The sequence below is a fragment of the Mirounga leonina genome, unplaced genomic scaffold (genome assembly GCF_011800145.1).
Source record: "Mirounga leonina isolate KUSES-001 unplaced genomic scaffold, KU_Mleo_1.0 Mir_454, whole genome shotgun sequence".
NCBI lineage: Eukaryota > Metazoa > Chordata > Mammalia > Carnivora > Phocidae > Mirounga > Mirounga leonina.
Genome location: NW_023270763.1, coordinates 186,921 through 196,974, shown reverse-complemented (window position 1 = coordinate 196,974; position 10,054 = coordinate 186,921). Strand labels below are relative to the sequence as shown.

At 59.3% G+C, this 10,054-nt stretch overlaps 1 protein-coding gene across 1 annotated transcript; it reads right to left on the bottom strand.

Annotated features, from left to right (window-relative positions):
- Positions 1-7,662: 7,662 nt before the first annotated feature.
- On the bottom strand, positions 7,663-9,030 carry FOXL3 (forkhead box L3). The gene is made up of 3 exons (XM_034988158.1): positions 8,906-9,030; positions 8,363-8,531; positions 7,663-8,055 (listed from the first exon to the last, which is right to left on the bottom strand). The coding sequence occupies exons 1-3, from the start codon at positions 9,028-9,030 to the stop codon at positions 7,663-7,665; spliced, it is 687 nt and encodes a 228-aa protein (XP_034844049.1).
- Between the last annotated feature and the right edge of the window lie 1,024 nt (positions 9,031-10,054).

Here is a 10,054-nt window from a genome sequence, read left to right as displayed (position 1 = left end):
GTGCATGTGCCCATGAATGTGTGTGCAAACACCCATGAGTGTGTGCACCTGCCTATGAGTGTGTGCACGTGCCCACGAGTGTGCATGTGTGAATGCGCTCGTGAGTGTGCATGTGTGCAAGCACCCGCGAGTGTGTGCATGTGTCCGTGAGAGTGTGCAAGTGTGCAAGCACTCGTGAGTGTGCACGTGCAAACACCCATGAGTGTGTGCATGTGTGCAAGTGCCCGTGAGTGTGTGTGTGCATATGCACGTGCATGATGGCCATCTCTGCCTCGTCCGCCTGTGAACGGCTGGGGTGGGAACCTGAGGGCCCAGATTTACACATGGCCATGGCTGCTCCAAGCTGTGGTCTCTCTCTGAGCCTCAGGGTCCCCCTTTGTCAGATCAGGGTGTCCTCTGCCCTCACCTCCCAGGATGCTGTCAGAGGCCACCAAAGAAAGATCCTCTTCCTTCCACGGAGTCTGGCAGAGGGCACATCTGCGTTAGTAAATCTCTCTCAGGTGTGGATGATACAGAGGAGGTCAGGCCGCACGTGGGTCTCCACCCTCACCCAGCACCAGAATTTCCCTTGAACAGAGCTCTCCAGTCTGGGTGGTTCTGGCTCTTGTCTTATTGCACCTGCTTGGCTGACAGAGACAAAAGTGGCTTCTCCTGGACTTTCCCGGAATCCCTGCCGCACAGGTGCACTCAGCCCGGACCTGTGTCACTGAGGGAGGCAGCGGGCTGTGCCACCACCTGGCTCTGCGGCCCACCAGGTTCAGCACTGGCACGGCCCTGCCACCCCGCCTTCTCGCTGGGGACAGAACTCCCTGCTCGTTGTCCTCCGGGGTTCCTGCCACTGGTGGCCACTTGCCTCTGTGGCCGGTAAAAAGGGGGTCTAGACTAGGAGCCACTGGGGCCCCGGCTCTAAGGTCATCCACGTTGGCTGAGCACTGCACAAGGCTCCACCACGCATGGGGCCGGTGGCTCATCACAGATGCCCTCGGAGGGACAGAGGCGGTGACACAACTCATGTCAGGAATGGATGTGACAGGCTGTCTACAACCGGATCCTTCCCATGAACCAGTGTGAGAGGCAGCTGGTTTGACTCTGTTCCTCTTGCTCCAAACTCGGTGCACATACCATGGTGTCTCTCAAAGCCAGAAGCCGAGCAGCTCTGGAGGGTGAGGATAGGCAACTGAGGGAGTCCTGGGCTCGCGGGGACCTGGGGACCAGCGGGAGTGCGTAGTGAGTGGTTGTTGGGGCACCTGACAGGCCACAGGCGACCGACTGGGAGGCGCAGGGCTAGGGGTCAGGGCGGCGGCCTCCCGGCGGTATGCACATCAACACAGCGCAGAGCGAAGTTACATCAGTTCAAATGTTCCCACTCAATTTCCTTTTCTTCGGAAACTGCGTGGCCGTGTGACCGTGCTTCATTATAAATCTAATCCTGCCGTCTCGGTTGGGCGAGCTCACATCAATGTGGACGGGGTCTGAAGTGGCCTAAAGCTGGGGAGATGTGGCCCCACGTGCAGCCAGCCACGGCGAGGCCTGACAGCACCTTCCGTTCCAGGAGCGAGTTTCTCCAGAAGAGCAAGCGCTCGGGTGAGACCCACCTGCATAAGATGTACTTGGTATTTTTAATGGGATGAAAACATTCAGTTTGCAAATGTTTATGGATTGCTAATTTGGCTGAATACAAAATCAAGTTACAGGTGATAGACAGCACATGCCCTTCTGCAGCTTCCTGCTGGAGTATTTGCTGACAGGGCTACACACCGGGCTCATCCCCATGGGGCAGGGGGCGGCAGTTCTCATGCCCCCTCCCCTAGAAGGCAGGGGGCCGGGAAGATGAGGCTGCACGTGGGTCCACGCCCGCCTCACAGTCCCGAATTGGAGCCCCTGGCACTTGCTCAGCGGTCAAATGGTGGCTGTAGCTTGGGGGTGGAGGGGTCCTGGAGTCTGATTCCATTTAACCTCCAGCCTAGAAGGTTGGCCTGGCTCAGCCTGGCATCCTGGGCACCTGGGTGGGGGAGGATGGACCGAGGACCTGCCTCTGCTCCCATGAGCTCTGGGAGGCCTCTCTGAGCCTCAGTCTCCTCTTCTGTAAAATGGAGCTGTGCGTCTGTCCCACCCCTGCCCTCAGCCGTCGTGGTCATGGTGTGCAGCAGGTGCTGGGAGTGGGCATGTCTGCCCTCTCCTTGGCTGTCACTACATTATCCTCCTCTCTAGGGCATGAGCTAGAGGCACCCCGAGAAGAGGCAGGTGGGGGCAGGCTCCCAGAGAGTGTGGGGACGCTGGGCCCTGGCCCTGCACTCTCCCACCTCCCAGAGTGACACCCGGATATCACACTGCTGACTGGCCAATGACCCTGGGGTCCTCTAGACAAACTGCTGACAGGTGTGGTCGGACCCCTGCATTCAAACCCCACCGCACACCTCTGTCTGTCTCCCCCCGTGAAATGCAGAGAGTCAGATGACCCACTTAACGTGGCCTGAGGATCCTCAGAACAGGGCCTGGCCTGTGGGGAACCCTCAGCAAATACCAGCACCCTGCTGCCACTGTTGTCCAGGTCGCCGTCTGGGCTGGACCCCTGACTGCCGGCTGGGGTCTGTGGGGTGAGCACAGCTGTCCTGTGCATGATGGGATGCCCTTCTGCCCCGTCCCCTAGGGGAACTTCTGGGCATGCAGCATTACCGCATTCCTTACCTGTGTAGCTTGCCTGCCCTCCCCACCAGGGTCCCACCCCCAGGGGCCCTTTCCCATCCTCACACACACCCTGGCGGACATCCTCTGTGAGTGGGTTGTTGTGGGGCCTCCGCCTGGTCACTAAACCCTTGAGGATTTTCCTCCGCAGCACCACCTTCAGCTGCCCTTCCTCAGATGAGCACTCCTCTCTACCCCAGTGCTGTCCAGGGGAGCCGCCCCCTCGGACACCTGCGTGACTGAGTCCATGGCCTCGATGTAAAGCACTGGTCTCACTTCTGACAGGAGGTCCCTTGGTGTCAGCCTCCCCTCCCTGGGCTGAGTGGCCTCCTCCGCTATCAGGGTCTCCCCGGTCCAGTTCTTGGTCTCACTGTTGTTGGGGCTGCACCCACATGGCCCAGGGTCTGTCCTGGAGGGATTTCAGAAGGAGCCCATACCCTGCGGAGGCTCCTCCCTGGCCTTGTACCCAGCTCAGTGCCAAGGGCCTCACTTCCCAATGGAGGGATGAGGCAGAGAGGGAAACGCTGCCCAACCCCCAGAGTGGGAGGCCAGAGTAGATTCACTGAGGAAGCTGCACATGTGGGAGAAGGAGAGCCCCCCGGCACGACCCCTCCCACTCTGGAGGCTCCAGGTGGCCCCATCCCGGCCTGCCTGTGGGGAGGCAGGAAGCGGGCAGTGCCCAGGGCAGATGTGAGGTCCCAGGGAAGGAGCAGGGGCCCTGGGGGCTCTTCAAGGAAGGGAGGTGCCCAGAGGACTTGCCCAGCTTGGGGGAGCCGGTTTCTATGAGGCTTCTCATAGCCCAGAGCCAGTCCGTTCTCTGCCTCCCCCACGGGGTGTGAGCTGAGCAGAGCATTGGGGGTGGATGGGAGACATGAGATGGGAGACATGGTCCATCTCAGCTAAGTCCCCAGGGGTTCTGTGTGTGGCCCATGCTACAGATGAAGAACCCAGGGCTCAAGTGGGCAGATGGCCTGTTTGAGGACATGCATCTGCAATGCTCCCAGCCTGGTGATGCTCCCTGCCCCTACCTGGGAGGCCAGGACCATGGGTCCGAAGGCCTCCAAGGTCATTCTGGGTAGCTGACTGAGGCCTAGAAGATGCCAAGGAGGGCTGGTGCCAAGAGGAGCTCTAGAAGACCCCTCTCACCCTCTGTACACTATCCTTGCTTGCATCACCCACCCAGCCAGGACCTGTGTCTTGGTTTCATGAGCACAGGATGGGACAGGTCAGGAAGAGACACTTGAGGACAAGAGCAGGAGACGTGCAGCGCGTGTCTGCCCCAGTAAGGGAGCCAGTATGGAGGCCACATTAACCAAGGTGAAGTGCCCAGAGCATGGGAGGTGATTGTCCTGTAGGAGTTCCACGTATCAGAAAGAACAGTGACAAACTGAGGCAAATGCAGGAGACGCACTTCAAACTTGAAAGGCTAAAGACATGGGTGTTTGTCTTGGACTTGGGGGCTGGGAGAGCATTTTCCCCTCCCTGTGCTTCCCTCCAGCCACACTGGCCTTCTGCAAGCCACCCCCACCCCCGCCGACTCCTTCCCCCTGCTCAGGGGTTCAGCTTATCACCCCCCACCTGGAATGCCCTTCCTCTTGGCACGCGGGCCCCTGCCTGTCCCTAGGGCCTCAACTTGAAGGTGGCCCTTGGAGGGTCCTGCCTATCCACCCTGTCTGAACTGGTTGTTGTGCCCCGAGTTGTCTGCTGTCTCAGCTCCCTGGGCGCAGGCTTCCTTCCCAGCCTCCTGGATATGTGAGGGCTCTATGCATGCTGCTGGGATGCAGGCTGGTCCATAACTGCACCCCAGAACCTAGCACGGGACTTATGGATGTTTGTTGAATGAATGAACACACAGCCCCAGAACCGCTCAATCAAGGAAGGAAGGAATTTGAAGAGAAACGAGGCCTTTTCTCTGCTTCCTGGGGGGGGGGGGGGGGGGGGGCCCAAGGGGCCAAAGGGGGGGGGGGGGGGGGGGGGGGGGGGGGGCGCAGACCAAGGGCCAAAGAGTGGCTTGGTATGGAGGGCACTGTTGGCTAAGGGAGGCCTGTCTGGGGAGACACAGCGATGCTGGACCCCAGGGTCGGACAGGGCGGCAGGGGAGGGCATCCTCCAGGGCCCCTTTGTACTCATAGACCTGCTTGTGCTCCCATCCCAGGGTTCTCTCCCATCCACCCAAATGTGGTCTCCATTGGTCTCTGGCTGTGGTGGAGGGCCGAGGCCTGGCCGGCCGCTGTGAGGAAGGACATCCTCCCACGGAGTCTGGGTGAGGAAAAGCTCAGCCTGGATGCCGCCCATCTGGGAACTTCGCTCTACACGATGCTGGTTTGCACACACCTCCGTTGAACTCCCGCACAGCAGCGCCTCCCAACTTTGTTAATGGAAACCCGGTGATCCGTAACCGTGTGGCAGACATCTGCTCGGGGGTAATGTGGTGGTAATGTACATATCGGTGATCAATCAGCGGATTTGCAAGAGAGGCATAAAGTATTTAATTAGATGTGTGCTGGGCGAGTCTGCGTGGTGGCGGTATTTGAATAGGTCAGAGCCGGCCCTCACCCCTGCAATGTTGTTTGGTATTAAATGCCACTCACTTGAAAGACTGGAAGACCTGCCTGAGTGGTGGGATATCACACGCTGGCAAATTGAAAATGTCCCTTCGCTTTTAAAAACATGATTGATATCCTTTGCAAAACAAATGTTATACCTCATAGTACACAGACCTCGCCTGCCTGGCGCCACCCCTTTGCTCGCCGGCAGCCAGTGAGCACCTGCCGCGGACCCTGTGCACAGGGGAGGGCGTGCTAACAGCCTGTCTGGTTGCCAGGACTCCTCTCCCCCTCCAAGGCTGGGGCTTCCAAAATTGCCCTCTTTTAGGACAGAGGAATTTTCTGTTCCATCAGGCTTTGCTCACCAGGACAAAAAGCGGGAATGCGGCTAGAACCCGAAAGATAAAATGCAAATTTTATTTGCTTGATTGGTAGCAGAAAAATATATCTTCAGATACTCTGTATGCCATCTACTTATGTATGATAAGTACCACCTGCACCACACCACCTACGTCATATCTACTATCATTTAAAACAATGCTTTTAGCTCAACTGGCAAAGGGATACGAATAACGGGAACACCGACAGACATCACACCTGCGATGCACACATGCACGAACGTGCAGACAGACACTCTGAGTCTGCATGAGCCATAGCTTGGAGGGCGTGTTAGCAGCCCAGCCCCAAAGCCACATGCCTGGGCCTGGGCCTGGGTCCACCTGCATGCGGGTCCCATCTGTAAAGTGGGGATGAGAAGTAATGCAACCATCAACCAGGGCTGGTGCTCCTGCCATGGAGACAGCCCCTGTCTGGGCTCAGCAGGGTGCCTAGCGGGCAGTGAGGGCCCACCAATGTTGGGTGCTTTCCCAGCAAAGAGCTCGGGCATCTGGCATTTGCGAAGGAGAGATGTCCTCTGTGTTGCAGGCCTTAGTCCTTTTTCCAGAGGGCTGTTTGAGGCAGGGCTCCCCTCCTCCCATGAGGCTGACTGGCTGCCCCATGGGCAGGGCCTGGCCAGACCAAGAGAGTGATGGCGGGCAGGCAGTGGGCACATCACCACCAGCACTCATCTCTGGACTCGGGGATCAGGCATTTCACAACATTCATAAGTAACGGCCTTCTCCCCTCTTCTCAAAACGATTATGTCAACCCAAGGAGGTATCTACAGGGTGGATGAATAATAATGCTGCAGTTTAATGAAATGTCAGCTTGTCTGAATCAGAAGCGAGCCAGTCTAAGTGAGTCTCTTGCATGGCTCGGTCTGTCTCCACCTCCTGCCTGCCTTCCTTTACCGGTCTGGGTTTTTCAGAGTCCAATAAAGCACAGCCATGTAATTCCCAGTCGAGACAGTCAGCTTCCTTGGGTGTGTTTTTGTTGTTTATAAAATTAGCCAGTCATTGTCACCTAGTGGATCAGATTAGGTGTAATCCATACCAATGTTCAAATTAAGTCATGGAAAGCGATTAACTCCGCAAAGCTGGGCTGGTGAAAAATGATAAGGTTGGTCAAATAGTTGCACTGTGCATAACTGTGTTTTTAAAATGCCCGTCTCCACGCAGTAATTAAATCATTTACATTTCAAATGGAGTGTACCCGCCCCTAATGCTCGTCGTTGTGCACTCCCTAATTGTACACCTCAGGGTAGCAGGGATCCGTCAGCTGCCTGCTACGGAAGGTCTGCCTCCTCGGGAAACCAGCTGGGTGGAACGTGCCCCAGTAGAAACGTACTCCCTGCTCAGAAGAACCAAGAAAAGTGTACTTTGCCCCATGTTGTCCCAAATTTGGACCCCTCCCTCCTCCCTCTTGCTCCTCCCTTCTTCCTGCCTTCTTTCCTGTATAAAAAAGTGCACAGGATTTCTCAAGCAATCATCGGCTATTCTGTTCACAGCACAAGATGCACTTACTCTTTCGATCACATCATCCGCAGCAGGGCCACAGTCAAAAACCTCGGGGCGACATTCATGGGATCAACTGATATCTGACTTCACTGTTTGCACTTTATTAGTATCACTTTTAGCTCTAGGGAAGATGCCCACCCACTTCGCCAACTGTAGACTGAGCGTACTGGCCGCCTTCCAGGGTGTGGCTGTCTATGCAGCCGATTCTCAGATTACGGAGGGATGAAATGCTACCTTGGGTCCAAGTGAACGTGGCCCTAAACCTGTGTTCCTATTCCTCGAGAAGGATCATTCAGTGAATCCAGAGCAAACGCTTCAGTCAAGCAGGACCCCATGGGTCTTCTTGCAAGGGAACTTTCTCTGAAGGATGAAGCCCGAAGACTGACCTCCTGTCTCTCCAGCCCAGGGTGGTTTGCAGCACGGAGCAGGGACGTGTCTGTGGAAGATAGTAGGATGTGGCAAAACTTTGCTTCTTGGCTCGAGGTGGGGTTGCAGTCACCTGGAAGACCCCAGACTAACTGGGTGCCAGCCCTGACTCATACTGTCCAAAGGTGGAGGTTCATTTGCTGGGTTTCCAGCCGGGGGTTTCTGCCCTCCTGGGGGCCGTAGGGATACTTGAGCCCTGGAAAAGGGTCGGGCGAGGACAGGATGTAGTCAATGCTGAACTTGATGCCCCTGGGCTCCTCCTTCCCCGTGGCAGCGCAGCTAACAGGGGCCGGGGGCTGGCGGTGGGGGGCTGGCTCAGGCGGCCCCGGAGGCCCCTCCGCGCCCCCCGCCCTCGCCTCCCCCACCCCCTCCCGCTTGGGGCCACGGCGCCGGCGCCGCCGCCGGTAGTTGCCATTCTCGAAGAGGTCCAGCAGCGACTCGCAGCCGCCCGCGAACGTCCAGTAGTTGCCCTTGCCCTTCTCGTGGCCTTCCGTCCGAGGCACCTGTGGGAGAGGGAGGGGCTCCGCGAGGGGCTGGCTCCCGGTGCGCTCCTGCGCACCCCTCCCCGCATCTGGGCTCACTTAGGACTCCAGGACAAGCACTGGGTAGGTCCCTGTCCTTGCGGTGTGTGGCGTTGCTCATGGAGCAAGCTGGAGGCCCTAAATTTGCTAAAAACGAACCTTCCAGCAACTGCTGCCGCAAAATCCCCCCCCCCCGGCCCCCAGTCAAGGATGACTTGGCCCAGGAGCCCCCGGCTTGGGACGCTCGGGCCATTCCGGGGAGCGGGTGGCGGGCCGGGGCGGGGCTCACCTTGACAAAGCAGCGGTTGAGGGACAGGTTGTGGCGGATGGAGTTCTGCCAGGCGCGCTGGTTGGCTCGGTAGTAGGGGAACTTGCGCATGATGAAGTCGTAGATGCCGGACAGGGTCACCCTGCCTGAGGGGCTCTGCTGAATGGCCATGGCGATCAGCGCGATGTAGCTGCAAATAGGGGCGCATGGGGCCACGCGGGGCGGAGGAGGGGACGCTGTGGCGTCTGGAATCCCCTCCAGCCAGGAGCCCCTCTAGAAGCGCACGGCTCCTCCGCCCCAGGGCTCCGTGGTGTGTGGGAGGTGCCCGCGGGAAGGGGTTGTTTGGGAGCGTGAACCCTGGAGTTCCCCGCTCCCGGCTTCTGCCCAGACCCAAGAAGCTCATCTTCACACTGGGGAGTTTCCTCAGGGCAGTTGAGAGAACATGCAGAGGAAGGTGTCCCTTCTCTGAATCTCACCCCCCCCCCCCCCCCCCGGAGAAGAAAGCCCTCCCTCCGTCCCAGGAGGTCCTTGAGGAGGAGGGTCCCCGGCCCCGCAGGCTCCCACCACGCGCCCCGCAGCCACCTGTAAGCGGGCCGTGTGAGCCGCTTCTCCTCGTCCGAGCTGCCGGCTGGGTAGTCGTCCGCGTCGTAATTGAAGCAATTGTAGGGATACTGTGAGCTGTCAAACATCTTGGCGCACCCAGTGCCCGCGGGGACCACCGCTGTCTTTGCCACCTCCTCCGCGCCGCCCGCCGGCCCGCCAGGTCTTTGCTGAGGTCCTCCGGGGCGCGGGCCAGCAGCGTCTGCACTGCGGGCTCTTCTACGCCCGAGCTGGGAACCTGGGCTTCTGGGGTCCCCCACCCGCGCCCACCCCGTTCTCTCGCATCCAATCCCAGCGCGGGGGAGGCCCCAGCCACCAGGAAAGCGGCTGAGGGGAGCCGAGCGGGGCTCTGGGTGACCCTCTGACCGCCTGCGGACCGAGGGAGGAGGGAATGGCGTGCTGGGTGGTCCGACAGGCGGGGCGCCACCCCCCTGCCTCCTGCTCCCGCCCCGGTGCGGGTGCCCCGCTCCCTGCGCTGGCCCCAGATTTCGAGGAAGGGCCGCTGGGTATCCCTCCCATCCCCCCGCCCCCGCCCCGAGCCAGAGCTGGGGCTCCCCGTGGGCTCCCTGCACTGGCGGATGTTTCCTCCGAGCTCGCGGGTCTGTGCGCCCTGGGCGCGCACGGGGACACTAGGTTCTTCCCTGGCGCCGATCCCGGAGTGGACTCTTGGGTTGCCAGAACAGAGCCATGAGCCAGGCCACAGACAGGGCCGGGACTGTCGCCTCCCCCACTACCAGGCTCGGCCCCACCTCCTGCCCCAGAACAGCAGGGTCCAGGCAGGATAGTTTGGGCCCCGCTGGTGTGTCCCTGCCTGGAGCACCGGATCAGAGCCCGGTCAGAGACACAGGGTCCAGCATTTCCTCCAAGGCCCTGCGTCCCAGCGGCACTGTGTCTAACTGCCCAGAAGGGTGCCTCCTCCAGGTCCCGGCAAGGGGCTCAGGAGCCTGCTCCGTAAGGGAGCCCCTGAGTGCCTGGGGCACAGAGCTTTCAGTCCTGGGAGCACGCTTGACAGCTTAGCCCTACTTTACTGGTCCCTTCGAGCTCCAAAGCTGTGGTTCCTTGTATGGGTAGATGCATGCGGGAGAGAAGACAAGGTATGGGAATTTTAGGGGA